This window comes from Netta rufina (assembly GCF_964035555.1).
Source record: "Netta rufina genome assembly, chromosome: 3".
Lineage (NCBI taxonomy): Eukaryota > Metazoa > Chordata > Aves > Anseriformes > Anatidae > Netta > Netta rufina.
Genome location: NC_140125.1, coordinates 118,121,064 through 118,137,785, shown reverse-complemented (window position 1 = coordinate 118,137,785; position 16,722 = coordinate 118,121,064). Strand labels below are relative to the sequence as shown.

Genomic DNA, 16,722 nt, shown 5'->3' with positions numbered 1-16,722 from the left:
ACCAAACCAAACCAAACCAAACAAAACAACAAAACAAAACAAAACAAAACAAACAAACAAAAAACACAGGAGGGTCACCAAGAAGAAAGTTGCTGGGCAAATTCACTGCTGAGTGTAACAGATAAAAAGAAAGCCAAATCAGTCACCACGGATTATTATTATTTTTTGATATTTCTTTTCCTTGGTGTCTATCATCGGTGTCCAAGGCAGACCAGGCTGCGATTCAAGGGCAGGCAGTGGGATCAGGGAGTTTTGTAAGCAGAAGTCAAGCGGAGAGGAACGCAGTCTGAGCGTGCTGTGGGAGAGGGAAGAAAAGCAGGCAGTGAGAGATAAAGAATGGGTCTGATGAGCCTGGAAAGGAAAATAATAGACTGAAGGCCAAGCAGGGCTGAAAGAACAGGGTCAGAGACAGCAAGCAGCCAGCGTGGCTATGGACTCGGATGAGGGTGCTGAGACCCAGGCGTCTCTCCGATTTCTCCTGGTGTTGTCCCCCACTTTGCATGGGAGGGGGACTAAAGCAAAGAGAGGCCATCACAAAGGGGGATTTGAGGCTCTAGATATGAGCAGGGAGAGGATCAGGACACTTTAGTCCCCCCGAGTACATTCCCCCTGAGTAAACACTCAGGGGAGATGGGAATGAAGAAATGACAACTGAGCAAAGCCATGGCAGAAGTGAATACTTTGTTAGAAATAGTGACAACAAAGCAGGAGAGGGGAGAAATGGGGAATAAAGAATTGAACTGAGAACATCTTGATTCAGCTGCATCTTTGACACCCATCTGCTTCTGTTACAGGCGACTCAGAATTGCAAAGGTTAAGGCAAGCCTCTAGCCTCCTACATCCCTACAGTGCTTCTCCTAAAAAGGAAAAGGATCAGTGTTTCCTATAGCAAGATTTCCTAGCTCTTATCTACTTAAAGCTCGTATATTTTGGAGCAAAGGCTGTGCTGGTACGTATACTTACACCCCTGTCATGGTAACAAAAAGTCTGACCTGCGAATCCCGAGTGGACAATGTTTCAGCACACCCCATCTGTGGTCCGAAAGATCTGAGGGCTGCTTCCAATGGGTCTGTTAGAAAACGCTTGGAAGCCTAGGCTTGTTGGCAGCAGGGTGAAATGTGATAGTCATCTTTCTTCCATCTCATCTACTGGCCCTCAATAGACAAGTATTTGATAGAGGTGTGTTAGGATACTGCTAACAAATGAGATAGGATATCATATCAGATATGAGATAGGATATCTCATATTTCATATCCGAAGGAACTGTTTTTGATTGAGAGCATGTCTTACCTTCAACCAGAAGAAAATAAAGAACTACAGGATAACGAAAAAGAGATCAGTGGGGACAGCTGCAAAGCTTAAGGCCCAGCTGGTAGCTTGATGCTTTATTTCAGGTCTGTTCAATCCTGATTTTCAGGCTGTGAAGGCTCTACTTCTCTGTTCTGGAGTCCACAGGAGAAGCAGACAACACTGAGAATTATTCTTTTCCTGACGTAGTTGCCAAGACCATCTTCAACAGCTGCTTAACAGAGCAAAGGAGGAAACATCCCACTTAGAGCTGCTGGCTGATGCTCTGCCTCTTAACCCATGTTTCAAGAGAGCTGCAAGGATAAGACCAGGCAAAGACTGACTTTGGGTAACAGGACCTCTCCTGAGGCAACTCAGAATATCTGCTGCAACACCTGGGGCCTGAACTAAAAATTGTACCTTCCCTCGCATTACCCCCTCTGTGGCCAGTGACTCAGTAAATAACCAGAATAAAATACTTTGCTCCTCTGACTCGGAAGCTTTTTTATTTGTTTTTGCATTTGACTTCATCTGCTTGGGATAAGCAGATGCTTTTGCTCATAACTGTATCTAGCTTTTCATCATTAAGGATTTGTATATGTAAACTCAAAGAGTAAAGGGCATGTAGTGAACATGTTCCCTGAAACAGCATTGCCAAGCAACTTCTCAGCATACCAAAAGTGTCTATTTTTGCTTCTCGTTGAAAAGGTTAAGAGCCCTCTTTGGGTATTTTGTCCCGTTCCTCTTCAGTTTTTGCTTGATGGAAACGTAAAACTTTGCCCTAACGCATCTGGCAAAATCCCTGCTGCTTACGCAGAGGGCGAGACTTTTGCAAGGCACATCCCTCGCTCGGAAAGCAATGCATCTCCTCGCAGGGCTGGCTGCGGGCCCGCTTGAAGGGCAGCATTTTTTTCCTCAGCTTGTCTAGAGAGCCCTGAAGGCTCTGCTTTCGTGGCACGGGCGGCCTCTTGGTGCTCCAGATGAAGACATCTCGCCCTCTGCTGGGCGAAAACATACTGGTACGGAGGCCTGGCTCTGCACATGGTCTTAAATAATGACTAGAATTATTCGTATGGTGCTAATAAAAGGAAAAAGTGCATTTTATCTTTTTTTATGGGACTGAATCATTGAGAGTATATCTTAGGGATGAAGCATGTATGAGATTGCACATGGTAAGGAGGGCTTGAAACTAGGAATAAGAGGTGAGGGAGAGTTACCAGCCCCTGCAAGGGAGCGATGAACAAGGTTGATAAGCAAATAGCTCGGAGAGCTATGCCAGAAACGGATATTAAAACCCACAGAGCAAAGTTTAAGCGGGGGCACCCACAGCGTTTGCATAGAAGCGAGGAAGTGCCGTAGTATGGAGAAATCCCCAAAACCTCAACGTGAAACTCTGACACGGAAGGGAAGCGTGCAGAGGGTGAAAGCAGGGACAGGTTCCTGTATTCCGATGAACACAGGAATATGGTTGAGCATCCAGGGATGAATTTAGGAAAGCCAAAGCCCAGATGGCACTGAATTTGGGCAGGGATGTCAAAGGCTGTAGGATGGGCTTCTGTATGGGCAAAGAGCTGGGGCTGCTGGGCCTGGAGCAGAGGACCACAGCACTTAAGGTACTCGCCTCTGGCAGAAATTAAGGAATACCAGGCACCCAAATACTCTTGTGGATGATGAACTTAATCCCTCTAATCAGTGTCAGGGCGTAATTATCACAGAATTACTATGAAACCTGGAAGGTGCTTTGAAATATACGGATAAAATCACACCCCGGCGTTAATTATTGTTATTATTATTGCCCACTCTTCCCGTAAGGCCAACGTTTCTTCCCCGTGACTCACAACCTTTGTGCGTTTGGCAATTTCACACCACACCAATCGGTTTACTTTCACAGTTTTCTTTTTTTTTTCTTTTCTTTTCTTTAGGTTTTTAAATAATGATCAGTACAGTACAAAGCTTAAAATATTGTCAATGTTTCCAACAATGTGACATCAGCAGACGGGAGGCGGGAAGGGGATGGTTAGTATCTAACACCCTTATCCTTCCCTGTTTCCCAGGGGGGAAAAAAAAAATACAAACTCTTCCGTACTTCGGTTTAGTAACAAACAGTGCTTAAAAACAATCTCATCAGTAAAAGCTGTCAATTGCAAGGCACATGAGGAACCCGTCCTTGCCCTGCTACACAAATCACTGGGCAAAACTGCAAGTTTAAGGCAAGTTGAAGGCACCTCTCTCCATCCTCCCCTTCTGCCCTGTACACCGGGCAAAGCCAGTCCCCGGTAAAAGTGGACCAGCAGAGAGTGTAAATCCCAGGAGGTGACGGTGTAAGGCACGTTGGGCTGACTTTTCAGTGGATCTCTGAAGATCCAGGCTGCTAAAAAACAATCTCAGGAGCGGAGATTACTCAGGGTGAGGGTTAGGACTTGGGTCCCTTCGTGATCAACCTTTGGTGGCCTCCTCTTTGCCCTTCCCAGCCGTGCCTCCTTAGGAGCACCAGGATGGAGGAAGGCGAGCTCCAAGCAGTGAGCCCAAGGAGAAGACCCCGACAGGCCCTCAGGTGGGCTGAACATTTAGCACAGAGACACTTTTCCTCCCTCGGGCCGCAGCCCTGCTCTCCCCTAAATCAATGGCACGGCGTGTGGAGCCTGCATGGGTAGGTAACCAGGTGTGTAAGGCACAAGGATGAAGTCCCAAAAGAGACAATCTCGTTGGAGGAAGAGGAGGAGGATGGAGACAGGGATGGAGGAAGCTCCAGTGGAGACAAGCCCCCTGTGACACCAAGGGCACATCCTCACAGCAGCAGCGACCCGTGTGGCGGCTCCCTGCTAAATTAACCCATCATAGTGACCGGGAGGTCAGCTCCAGGTCTGAGCGCAGGGCCCCACGGGGCCAGGAGTGGCCTCAGCTGAGGGCTAACATGGGAGGATGTGGAAACAGCACCGCTGCCACACAACGGTTGCCCCACAAGGAGAAGTTTCACTTCTGCTGGAGCAGGCAGGAGATGACAGAAGTGCCTTGGGAGAGTCATGGGGCACCTCCGACCCCGCTGTGAACTGGGCGGCCTTACTGTAGTCATCCTCCTTAGCCAGGGGCTGAACATCTCACCTAGTTTCAAAGCCTTAGAGAAGGAAACGCCCGGGTGATCTCTGCCTTTTGGTACCGGTATAACCAGGTAGGAGCAGAGCACGGCTTGCTGCTAGCGGTGCCCACTCCTTCTGTTTTAGCCCATCTGGACACAACTAGGAAGCTCTGCAGACAAAAAAGCCACAGGCAAAGCCTTCCTGGATATTAAAGCAGGCACGCGCACACACACATAAACACATCGCAATAGTTAAAAAACGGATCAAGTGCAGGAATCAGTGCTTGCCATGATCAATCATACCCCCAACCCCAAACCCTGCCTGCTCAGGACCAGCAACCACAATTCGTTTGCCTGCCCTTGGATTCGGTGAGAGAGATCCCTGGCTGGAGTAGATCCCAAGTCTCCCTGGCCTTCAGCAAAGAGCTGTACCTCCTGGAGATGTCAGGGTATTTGAGGCTTCAGGTCTTGCACAGCGTACAGCTGGGAGGACCCCGAGTTTCGTGTGGGAAGTGAGCAGTGGGTCGGACAGGAGGTGTCTAGGCTGAATGGAACAGGTCCCTGCGAGGGCTCTCAGCATCAGTCCTGTAAGTGCTACCAACTCCAGTGCAGGTATGTGGCTCCATACCTGATATTCCCCCCAGCAAACCCAGAAGAGACTCGTCTACTTGTGGACACCATAAACCAACCCTTCCTACACACTTGAACTGGAACGCACCAAGTTCCAAGGACAAACCCATCCCAAAGACTACAAAGAACCTTAATTCTGTCAACCTGCTCCTGCCTTTCGCCACTCTACCTTCATCCAGTGCTGATAAAAACGTGCCCGACCCACAGCCCTATGCGTCAGAGAAGAGCAACCTTGAAGCTTCACGGTCAGCTTCAAGGCCCACCAAGGATCGCTTGGCATCCTAAAAAGAACCATTAAGAGGGGAACAAAGGCTTCACATCCACTTCACTTTCATCCCCTTTTGTCTACGACCATCCTAGGGCTGCTGGAGGCCCGGGGCCCGGAGCCTTTCCCCTATCAGACCGATCACACCCAAGTTACTTCTACACCATGTGGGCTGCGTTGGAAGTCAGCCAGCCTCCTGTGGCAGATGATACGGGGTCAGTCAACGCAGGAATGCACGAACTTGTCACACAGAGGCAGCCAAAATGGCAGGGGGTTGGGACCAGATGATCTTTAAGGTCTTTTCCAGCTGCTCTGTGGTTCTAAAATGGTGCAACCATGCAGATGGAGGAGATGGAGATGAGCTGACATCCCCACCTGGGTCAGAGGTGGCTGAGCCCACACCAGTGCCTGGCAGACACGTAGGTTCGGACCCCGTTCATCCTAAAGAAGGTCAAGTCCAGGTCTAGATGCTTTGCTAATGCCACCTGGCGTTGAGATACTCGAGAAGGAGGTCGTCGAGAGAACCTGGCTTAGCCCAGCTAGGAGAAGGATTATTGCAGCCACTGTTCCACACGCACCCTTGCAACCAAACCCTACAAGTGTGGACTCCTCCTGAAACCTTGTTACTGCCTTTGATGCTAACGGGTCTCCTCAGAGACAGCAAAACACAAAGAGGTCACCACGTGCACCTGTGGGCCTCATGGTGGGTTCTCCACCGCCTCGTGAGACCCCGCTACGGCCTCACAGCCCTCAGGCCACCTTCCCTGAAGTTCAGCTAGATAACTCCCAGCTGGATAACTAGGTTTGCCAGAGTGAACAAGAAACCTCTGCCTATTTCAGCATCCTTGGTTAAGTGCCTTGTTCTGGCTTAATCCCTCTCTGTCCCCCCATAGGGCAGAAGGCAGCCCCTCCTGTGAAAACACATCCAGCACCCAGCCCTCCACCCAAGTCCAAGGTCCAGGTTAGTCACAGTGTGTTAGGCAAACAAGCCAGTTACGTCTCTAGTACGCTATGCCCCTTTCCTTGGTTTGCACCACCCCGGTGGTGTCGCGCCCGTGGCCTCCGCGCCCCTCAGGAGTCCTTTTTCGCCAGGCTGGCCTTGATCCTGCCTCGCAGGACGTAGGCTGTGAGGGCGCTGCAAGCCACCAGGCCGAAAAAAGAGCCGCAGGAGAGATAGATGGAGAAGGGCCCGTGTCTCTTCAGGAAGATCTCCTGCCTGGTCTTGTAATCCAAGCAAATGGCCTCCAGCTGGGAGAGGGTGCAGATGGCCAGGAAGGTGTGGAAGATCTGGTGGGCATGGCCAACGATATCGCAGGAGCCGGGGAAGTACTTCTCGGGGACCGGGCAGGAGAAGAAATAAGCACTGATGAGGAAAAACAGGATCTGGTAGGTGTGGTACCAAGCGGCGTCTTCCTCGCAGCCCCCCAGGTGACACACCACCACCCGGTGAGCCACGGGGCTGATGTCCAAGACGAAGGCCAGCCCGGCCGGGATCACCTGGCACATCTTCCTCATGATGGGGTACGGCCGTCGGTAGCGGTATTTGGCGTAGCAGCAGCCGGCGCAGGACAGCCAGCCGCAAAAAGCAGCGGCCGGGAGGAAGAAAAGCCAGAACTTGTCGTACCAGGCTTGGTCGGAGCTGTAGTAGAAATGGGCCAGGGCGCTACCGTACTGGTAGATGCTGACACCGACGTAGTCCACGAAGTAGAAGGTGTAGTGGGACAGCTCCGATTTGGACTGCAGCAGGTGGGCCAAGAGGCTGCAAGTCAGGTAGGTGACGGAGGAGAGGACGAAGATGAACAGAGGCAAGGACCACGCGTCCACGGGCAACTGCTCGGCCTCCACGAACGTCTTGAACCTCAGCAGCACGGCCAGCGCCGCCAGGAGGTGAGTCCAGACGTTGACCACCTCGTTGTGCTTCTGGAAGAGGCTGAGGAAGTAGTACCGCCACTCCTGGCCGGTGGGACGGTACCCGGCGTGGATGTAGGGCTCCCGAAAGAGCTGAGGCACCTCGGCCTCTTGGACGGTGCAGGGCATTTTGGGGAGGCCGTCCTCCAGCAGCCGGGGGAGGCGGCTGAGCTGCTGCCCGCTGAGGGACAGCGTGCTGAGGCGCTCCAGGATGGCCGTCATCTCCCCCGGCAGCACGGCTCTGGGGGACGTCGTCCTCGTGCCCTGCGGGAGAAGAGATGGAGGAAACGTTAACATGAGGAGGAAAGTGTGAGGGATTTCTCCTCAGGGGGATAAACCACGGGGGTGTGGAGATGTTGGCCCTGCTCTTAGAGGCAAGGGGCGTCTCCTGATGCCCCACCGGGCTCTGTTCTCCTCCCCAGCCACCACAGGCGTGTTTGTAGGACCGGGGCCTGACTCCTACGCTTACATACACCCTTACCGACCTGCAGGGCACGGAGCTGGCCCCAAATAAGTAAACAGCAATGAGTATTTTGCCCGAGCGTGGGTAACGTCTTATTTTTCTTCCGTAGCATCCGCTGCAAGAGGCGAGGCAGAGGAAGAGAGAGCGGGTGCACGACGGGAGCCCCAGAGCAGGCAGGCGACACAGAGGCCGGTGTCACCCACCAAGAGGAAGCGAAAGCAGAGAGACGGGACCCGCCACACAGTCCCGGGGGGTGAGACAGCACCAAGAGCAAAAAGTCAGAGCAAGCCACGCGCTGGCTCGCCAGTCCCACTTCCCCTTGCAACCCTCCAACACCACACCAACTGTTTTCACGTTACTTCCTCTAGCAGATGGGAGCCGACGGTGACAGCGTTTTCCAGCCAATTCTCTCGTTTTGCTTTCCAGGCTTTCTCCGTTAGCAGCTTTCAGGACGTTTTGCTTCCTTCTGTGCCACCGGGGGAGCTGGCTGCTGACTTGGACGGAGCTGTTTTGGCTGCGGGAGGTGGGAGGGAAGGTGGTGCCCGCGCCTGGTAGTTTAGTTTCACGGTTGTGCAAGACTGAAGGCAGGGCCCTTGCTGGGGCTTGACGCTGTGCACAGTCACAGGGATGGTTGTTCCCTCCTTAGGGTCTGCAGGCCTGGATCCGTGATGGGGCACACGCTTCGTTCAGCAGCTTGTGTGCCCCCGTGGGGGTACATGCCAACATTTGGGAAGGTAAATGTGGACTCTGAAGCGTTCCTACAAGGGGATGGCGTGAAAAAGGGACAACGTTCCCTCTCCACACTTCTAATGTAGGTATTTTCACCTGAGCCAGTCTGTTCTGGCTCCCGATAACTGAAGGAAACAGAAAAAACTCATTCATCCATCTTATTATTGACTTCAGCTTCAGGATCAGGCGAAGTCCAGGCAGGACCATCCGTGGCTATGTGGCACTGTCATATCCCCCCTCTGCTGCCCCGTGTCTCTTTGGATGATGTGCCCAGAGCTTGGCTTGAGGCTGAGCACGATGCGGTGGGAATTGCAGGGAGGTTTTATGGCTGTGCCTCTACTGAGACAATATGTGTCCTCCTGGTCTGGATGCCCTGTGGGAAGGTGAGAGTACGAACCCTGCAGTGCTTCGGGTGTCCTGAGCTCCACCAGAGCTGGTGATGGGGCTCACGGTGGCAAGACACAAGGGAAAAGGCTCCCCAAGCCCCCCAGCTTTGCTAGTGCTGACCCCAGGACCCAGAAAACCAGCTCAGACACTGCACGGATGGGCCAAACGAAGCACAACAGAGCAGGGTCAGGACATTCACCTCCTGCAGAGGAGCAGCAACACGCTGCAAGCTGCTGCAAGGAGCAAGGGCAACCAGGAGACGGCGATGGAGGCTGGGCGCAGGGATGCGTGCCGACACGGGGTTCACTGCGTGTTTTCCACCACGGCGGCGTGCCTGCTTTGCATGCTGACGAGCACACGGGAGGGACGGCAGCGGCTGCACCAGGCACAGGCTGGCTCTGGCTTGTACAGAGCCAGGATTTTGCTAACGCTTGGATTTTGCCCCAGTCTCTCATCTCAGATACAGCGAGCATCGCCCTGGAGCTCAGCGAGGGGGAGGCTCCACGCTGCTCACCCCCCTGCCAGCGCAGGGCTTCTTCCAGGCAGGCTCATGGAGCTGGAAAACGCCAGGTTTTAACAGTACAGGGGGTGGTGCAGAGATTTTCAAAAGAACAGCCCGAAACCCCAGGAAAACACATCTGAAAATCAAACGGCGCGGAAAGCAGGAATCCGGCCGGCCGCTTATTTTAAACCAAGCTTGTGACACGAAGGAGCAAGCTGGCAGCTTCCAGCGATCATGTGATGGACACACAGCCTTTAACATTCGGGAAGGGAGAAAAGAAGGGGAATAATAATAATACAAACAAATAAATAAATAAATAAAAAGAACCCCCAAGGTCGGGACTGGCTGTTTTGCTTTCACAGAGCCCTTATTCTTTCCCTTTGGCGGGGGCGGTCGCGGCGCGGCTGAAAGCCACATTCATTGCCCGGGGCGGCTCGTTGCGATTCCGTCCTCGCCCCCATCTCCGGGGGGATTCAATCCTTTTGGCTGTTCCCAATTACCAGCCACCGAGTGGCGTTTGTTTCGGGGCCGGAGCTGCCAGGAGGGAAGGAGGAGAGTGGATGCTGGCCAGGCTGTATCATCGCAGCCACAATGAGAGCCGCGGCACCCAGGAGGACCGATCCCCTTCCAATTTTTCCTCTCCCTTTCTTCCGAAGTAATTGGAAACCCGAGCTTTTTCTTCTTCTTTTGCTCACAGGCTAATGGAAGGGTTTGAATGAGAAATCTTCCTGCGGGGTACAGCTGATTTTCCCACCAGCCTGGCCCCAGCGTTAACCCTCTGCAAGGGAGGCTGTAGCAGCGTGATAATATTTACTTGCAGAACAGTGTGCAGGCATTGGGCGTGTATCTGCTTCCAAAAAGGCAGCAACTCCTAGTACACAAAGCAGGCAGGCCTGGGGAACCTAGCTGTGGGGAAGTCTTTAATAAATGCATTTAAATTTTAAAAGAAAAGTGGTTGTGGGCAGCATGAAAATAACCGCAGGCATCTCGCAGCAGCGGATGACAGGGCAGCTTGGAGAGCTGCACGTGATGAATTCCTGAATTCCTTTCTTCTAAGAGCCGAGCAGAGGCCCCTCGGAAGGACCTCGGGTCATTTTGGACCCTGGGCTTTTCTTCTGACCACTTCCTACACGGGTTTAAGTTTGGCATCGCACCCTGTGCTGCAGCAGGACGGCAGAAAGCAGCTCTGCTCGCCCCCCCAGGGCTGGCAGGGGGTCAGGGAGAGGCTGCAAACTGCACCCAGCCCATGCACCCAGGCTGCAAACTGCACCCCAAAGCCCTCCTGGTCCTCCCCAAGCACCCACATCTCCCCCACCACCTTGGGGCATCTGCCCCTTGCTTGGGGCTCGCTTCAGAAGACCAGTTTGGGACCAGGATGCCAAATCCTCAGTCCTATGCTGAGTCCCTGGTGTTTTGGAGAGGCTCCAGCAGAGACAAGAAATGAGGAGGAGACCCTACAAGGGCTCACAGCAGGAATTCCTGTGTCCTCTTGGCACTATCTGCTTCCTCCCTCGGTGGCACATAAACCTGCCCGTGCTAACCTTCCTCTGATGCCATCCCCAGAGGGAGTTACTGGGATTTAGTTGGGTGCTCGGGACTCCTGTCAGCAGGCTTCCACCTCCAAGCCTATAAAATGAGGACAGAAATCCCCACCTGCCTAAGGAGAACGAGATATTGTGCTCTTGAAGCACTGCTCTGATGCACCAGGCAGCGCTGGGGCTACATAACAGAACACGGCAGGGAAAATTTCATTTTCCTTGACGTGCTTGCGTGCCCCCTTACACCCACATCAGCCCAAAGGTCGTGCTACAAGGGCTCACCCAACAGGGGCTGCCCGGGTCTGGAAGGAAAACAGCTGAGGTAGAACCACAGCACCACCTAGGTTGGAAAAGACCTTTCAAATCAAGTTCTGTCAAGAATTACAGAACTATAGGATGGGCACCTGGTTCCAGCCCCTTATCCCCAGCCCAGCCTGCCCCCAGCCCCATCCAGCCTGGCCTTGGGCACCCCCAGGGACGGGGCACCCACAGCTCCTCGGGGCAGCCTGCATCAGGGCCTCACAGCCCTCAAAGTCACAAATTTCTCCCTAATATCTGATCTAAGCCTCCCCTCTTTGACTTTAGAGGCACCACCCCTTGTCCTGTCCCTACCCCTGAGCCCGAGTCCCTCCCCAGCTCTCCTGCAGCCCCTCAGGCCCAGGCAGGCCGCTGGGAGGTCTCCCCGGAGCCTTCTCCTCCCCAGGCCCGACACCCCCAGCTCCCTCAGATGGCTCCAGAGCAGAGGGGCTCCAGCCTCTGCTCCTCCTCGGGGCCTCCTCTGGGTCCTCTCCAGCAGCTCCACGTCCTCCTGGTGCTGGGCCCAGAGCTGAGCTCGGGGCTGCAGGGGGGGTCTCACAAAACCCCACCATCAAGACCCTACCCAACCTGACCTGCTGAGTCCCATCACTAAACCCTGTGCCTTAGGGACGTGATTTACTGAAGACCTTGAAGGGGAAGCCTACAAATAACCTCAATTCTGCTACGAAGCAAGGCAACCTTGTGAAAATTTTCCATTGCGTGCAGGGCTCTGATTTTTGCAGCGCCGGGTCTCTGCTTCGTTGATATTGCTAATTATTGGATTGCATTGATTGCAGTGATAATGCAGCTGATGCATGCGACGTGGGAATTAAAAAAAAATTAGAAGGAGAAGAAACCCAACTGTGGCACTCGGCAGATGCAAAACTGTTAATGTTTGGTATTTAAAAGTGTTAATATCTGGTATTAATACCAGATATGGGCACATTCCCCATCAAGGACCTGCGTTTGTCAGGTTGCCGAAGTGTTAGCACGCTCCCAGTGTGGTTTCGGTCCAGCCTTGTGAATGGGATTGGGGTAAATCCGCCCTGTTTTGGGGCAAAGAGGGTGTAGGTATGTGGCTGCGAGCTGTCCCCTGCCAGCGAGCACCAGATCCGTCCCCGCCTGCTGCCTTCGGTCGTGCTGGGACCACTGATGGAGTGGGGTGAGTGACCTGCCCTGCTGCAGATGCCAGCGCTGGAAGGAGATGAATGGTGCCACAGAAATGCCCGTTCCTCTCCCCACAGGCTGAAAAGGGAGCTGGGATTTGTTTCAGCTGCATCCTGCTTTCACATCCTGATTTTCCTCCCGTGATGTCCGTGGGATACAGGGCGCTTCCCTTCCATCCCTGCGCAGCTCCATGCACACAGCATCTCTGGGGCCAGTTTGCCCGCATATGGGGTCACTGCCCTGATCCCTACAGCCCCAGGAGCCCAGGTGACAGCCCCAGCACCACTGATGGGACAAACCTTTCAGTGCCAACCTCAGCAAACCACCAAATCCCTCCTCGCTCAGGTCCATTTGCTGGTGGGACAGCCCCAAAACCACCTGCCTGGAGGCAGAGAAACCCAAAGCAAACCGGCTGCGCATTTTTGAGGGATCCGGAGCTTTGCCAGGATGTCCCAAAAGCCTCCGGGCTCTGCTGCAAACACGCTGTCATCCACCGCTGCCTGTTGCCTGCAAACATTTTGAAGGCTGCACGTTTTAGAGCTTCGGTCATGAGAAAAAAATGTATATAAATCATGCGGGCTGCCGGGGAGAGCCTGCAGCTCCGTGCCAACCCCCTGGAGCCGCGAGCTCTCGTCCTTGTCCTTGTCCCCATCCTCCTGTTTGGCCGAGAGAGCTCTGGGACGAGTGGCACTGCCCTTTGGGGGGGGCTCCGAAGCCCTCAGCAATGGGAAGCAAGGATCAGAGGACAGATTTCCCCCTCAAAATGCGGGATGCTAGGCGGCATCTGCATGATTAAATCCCTGCTCGGTCCCAAAGACTCACAGGGAAAAAAATCAAAGCGCTGTGCCTGAAGGGCAAGGGACGGACGGCATGGCCCCACAACCTGCAGCCTCCTGGGGCAATTTACTGCTTCGGGGACTTTCTTACAGCTCTGCAATCAAATATCAGTCTGACCCTTGGAGCAGAGAGTATAAAGTGCGTCGGCAGCTAAATATTAAGCCGGTGCATGAGTCAGGGGAGGCGGATAAAGAGCTGCGAGCACAAGCAGGTGAGGCGTCCTCAGCTGCTGCCCCGTCCTGTGCTCAGAGCTGCTCGCTCAGCCCGTGGGCGCACATTTCCCTGTGCCAGAGGGACGCAGCCCCCCTCCAGGCACAGCTTGAGGGGAAATGAAGAGAAGCAAAGCAGAAAGGAGGCTCCCATGGGTGCTGAACGGGGAGGAAATGTGCAGCAGCAGCCTGTGGTTTGGCCTGGCCAGGCTGCACCTTTCTATGAACTGCTTGCGGTGCGCGGTCTCCTCTCCAATTCGGGATGGGAGCAGGAGCTGCAGGAATTCACAGCTCAACGTCCCCTCCCTGCCCTGGAAGGGAGCAAAACCAGACCCAGCAGCCTGCTTTCCACTCCTGCAGAGCATCGCCCGCGTCCTTCACCCTTTTGCGCGACCTTTTCCTGATTTCACTCGTTTTCTACTACTGCTGCTGGGGCGGCGGTGCCCACATCCTCATCCTCACCACACCTTCGGGTTCAGCACTCCCTCCGCAACCTGCAGCCCTAGCACGGAGGGAAAATTTGCAGGGTCGAGGGATTTGGGAATTACGGAGGAATCGTTGCCCAGCTGCAGTCCCACAAAGCGGGGTCTCCAAAGGGGCAGGGGAAAGGGGTCTGGGAAAAAAAAAAAAAAAAAGTGAGATGCTCTCGGTGGTTTCCTCCGGGGAAAAAATCCAGGCGGGCAGTAAGAAGAAGGTGATTGATGAGGTCAGGAGGGTGTAGGGGAGTGGGAGCGAGGAACAAGCTCTTTGCTGGCACATTTGGGGTTATTTTGGAGGAAAAGGGTGGGTGGCAGCGTGGGGACAAACCAAAGCTGGGTGTCCCCAAGGGACTCGGCTGTCCCGCAGCCCCACGGTGGAAAAGCCACAGGAGGCTCTCCAAAACCGCTGGCGGAGCAGCAGCACCAGCACTCGGCACAATTTCGGAGCACAAAACCTGGTGGAAACCGGGGGCAGCTCCCCCTGCCCTGAGCCACCCACAAGGGATGCGCCCGCGGGGACGCACTCGGGACGGGGGAACCCGCGGGGGATGCTCAGCACCGCGCCCCAGCCCGCACCGGGGCAAAACCCAGCTCCCTGTCCCCACCCCTGCCAGCCCCGAGGTGTCCCCGAAAGTGTCCCCGAGGTGTCCCCGAGGTGTCCCCACCCGCACTCACCGCGCCTCCACCGCCGGCTCCGCGTCCCCGGGGCCACCGCGGCCACCGCCGGGCCCCGAGCGCATGCGGGGCTCCGCCCCGGGGTGTCCCCAGCGGGCGGGGACAGCGATGGGAGGAGGGGACATGGTGGGATTTGGGGTCCTGGGGGGGGAGATTTGGGGGGCACCGCTGAGCAGAGCCCGGCTCCGGCCTCTCCGCACCTCCCTGCGGGTACTGACGGCCATGGGGGAGCTCCCCCGGAGCCTCCTCTGCTCCAGGCTCGTCGCCTCGCTCGGGGATGTGAGCAGCAGCTCCCGGGCTCTTCAGAGGCATCTCCTGCTCCTTTCCTGCCTTTTTTAAGCATCTCCCACCGTAAAACCCCGACTGCTGCTTCCTTCCTTCCTCCCCGGCTGTTCTGTGAAGCTGCAGGGTGGGGGGTGGCGGGCACGGCGCTGCTCTTCCTCTTCCACCCATCTTTGCATCATTTCCCGCACAACCATGGAAGCACAGGATGGTTTGGGCTGGAAGGGAACTTAAAGATCATCGAGTTTGAACCCCCTGCCATGGGCACGACCCCCAGCCCAGGCTGCCCCCAGCCCCATCCAGCCTGGCCTTGGGAACCCCCAGGGATGGGGCACCCACAGCTCCTCGGGGCAGCCTGCGCCAGCGCCTCACCACCCTCATAGTGACAAATTTCTCCCTAATGTCTGATCTAAGCCTCCTCTCTTTGAGTTTAAAGTTGTCCCCCCTGCCCTGTCCCTGACAGAGTCCCTCCCCAGCTCTCCTGCAGCCCCTCAGGCCCGGGCAGGCCGCTGGGAGGTCTCCCCGGAGCCTTCTCCTCCCCAGGCCCAACACCCCCAGCTCCCTCAGATGGCTCCAGAGCAGAGGGGCTCCAGCCTCTGCTCCTCCTCGGGGCCTCCTCTGGGTCCTCTCCAGCAGCTCCATGTCCTCCTGGTGCTGGGCGTGGAGCAGAGGGGGAGAATCCCCTCCCTCATCAACCAGCACCCCCAGGTCCTTCCCCTCAGGGCTGCTCTCCATCCATTTTCCATCCAGCCTGTGTTTGGGTTTGGGATTGCCCCAGCCCAGCTGCAGGACCTTGCCCTTGGCCTTGTTGAACTTCATGAGGTTGGCACAGGCACACCTCGCAGGCCTGTCCAGGTCCCTCTGGATCTCATCCTTTCCCTTCAGTGTGCCAACCACACCACACAGCTTGGTGTCAGTGCCAAATATGCCGAGGGAGCACTCAATCCCACTGCCCATGTCACTGAAAAAGACATTAAACAGTGTCGGTCCCAATGCTGACCCCTGAGGAACACCTCACACAAGCCCAGGTAGATGGTGGTCAGGACCAAGAAGGGCAGGGTAAAGGGGACAGCGTACAGGACATCCCTGCTGCAACACCCGCATTGAGACCCTGCCAGGTTTCTGCTCCACCAACAGACTTCTCCCCCATTTATCTTCCAGGCTTGGCAGGTGCTTGCAGCGAGACCTTTCAGGGCATTTCGTTTGCTCGCCCTGTGACCTGCTCCCAGGCGGCAGGGACCTGCCCAGGGGTGCTGCTCGGCGCTCCCCCTGCTTTTGGTATTTCACACCCTGCAGTGAATCACCTGGTTCACTCTGAGGCGAAGCCCAGGTGTGGCTGTGTTTGCCCAGCAGGCTGTTCCCAGCAGGTTTAGGCTGAGCTGTGCCAGCCTGCGCTCTCCCAGCCCTTGGCACTCATCTGATACAAGCCAAGCAGGCTTGGTGCCCTCAAACAGCCCCCGTACACCTCCGTTCCCTGCCCAAACACACATATACCCTCACTACCGGGCAATAAAAACCCTATTTTTGCAGGGTGCAAAGTGGTCCTGCCATTATTTTGGCTGCTGTGAATTATCACCACAAGGCTAGGACCTGATGGCACAGCAGGAATGCCCCAGAGGACGTAGAACTGCACCAGCCATCTCTCCAGGGTGTAAACCGTGAGTAAAATAAGTGTGAACCCCTCCTCTTATATTTTAGGGAGGGCTTTTCACCAAAATGCATCCAAACACCTTGTGTCCGCACTGTGCTGATTAGGGAGATCACAGCAACTTTGCACTGGAGACAACCGAGATCTTCACCCCGAAAGGGATGCAGAAAGCAGAAGGAGCCACCTTTTCTCCGTATGAGGTTGTAATAAATAATATCAAGGTGCAGAATCATAACTGGGTAAAAGAGACTTCTACACACCAGCCTTTGCTTTGTCAAACTCATTTCCTTTGCACAGAAATTTTGCTCATCATGTGGCAGGATTTAGGCAAGTTGGATATTAT

General features: G+C 54.8%; 1 protein-coding gene across 1 annotated transcript; it reads right to left on the bottom strand.

Moving 5' to 3' along the window:
• Window positions 1-3,215: 3,215 nt before the first annotated feature.
• PAQR8 (progestin and adipoQ receptor family member 8) lies at window positions 3,216-14,497 on the bottom strand. The gene is made up of 2 exons (XM_084283422.1): window positions 14,450-14,497; window positions 3,216-7,430 (listed from the first exon to the last, which is right to left on the bottom strand). Exon 2 carries the CDS (start codon window positions 7,386-7,388, stop codon window positions 6,330-6,332), a length of 1,059 nt encoding a protein of 352 aa, XP_084139548.1. The 5' UTR covers window positions 7,389-7,430; window positions 14,450-14,497; the 3' UTR covers window positions 3,216-6,329.
• Between the last annotated feature and the right edge of the window lie 2,225 nt (window positions 14,498-16,722).

Bases quoted from the DNA above. Each gene is read 5' to 3' on its own strand.
- PAQR8 (XM_084283422.1), bottom strand. From the start codon at position 7,388: ATGACGGCCATCCTGGAGCGCCTCAGCACGCTGTCCCTCAGCGGGCAG.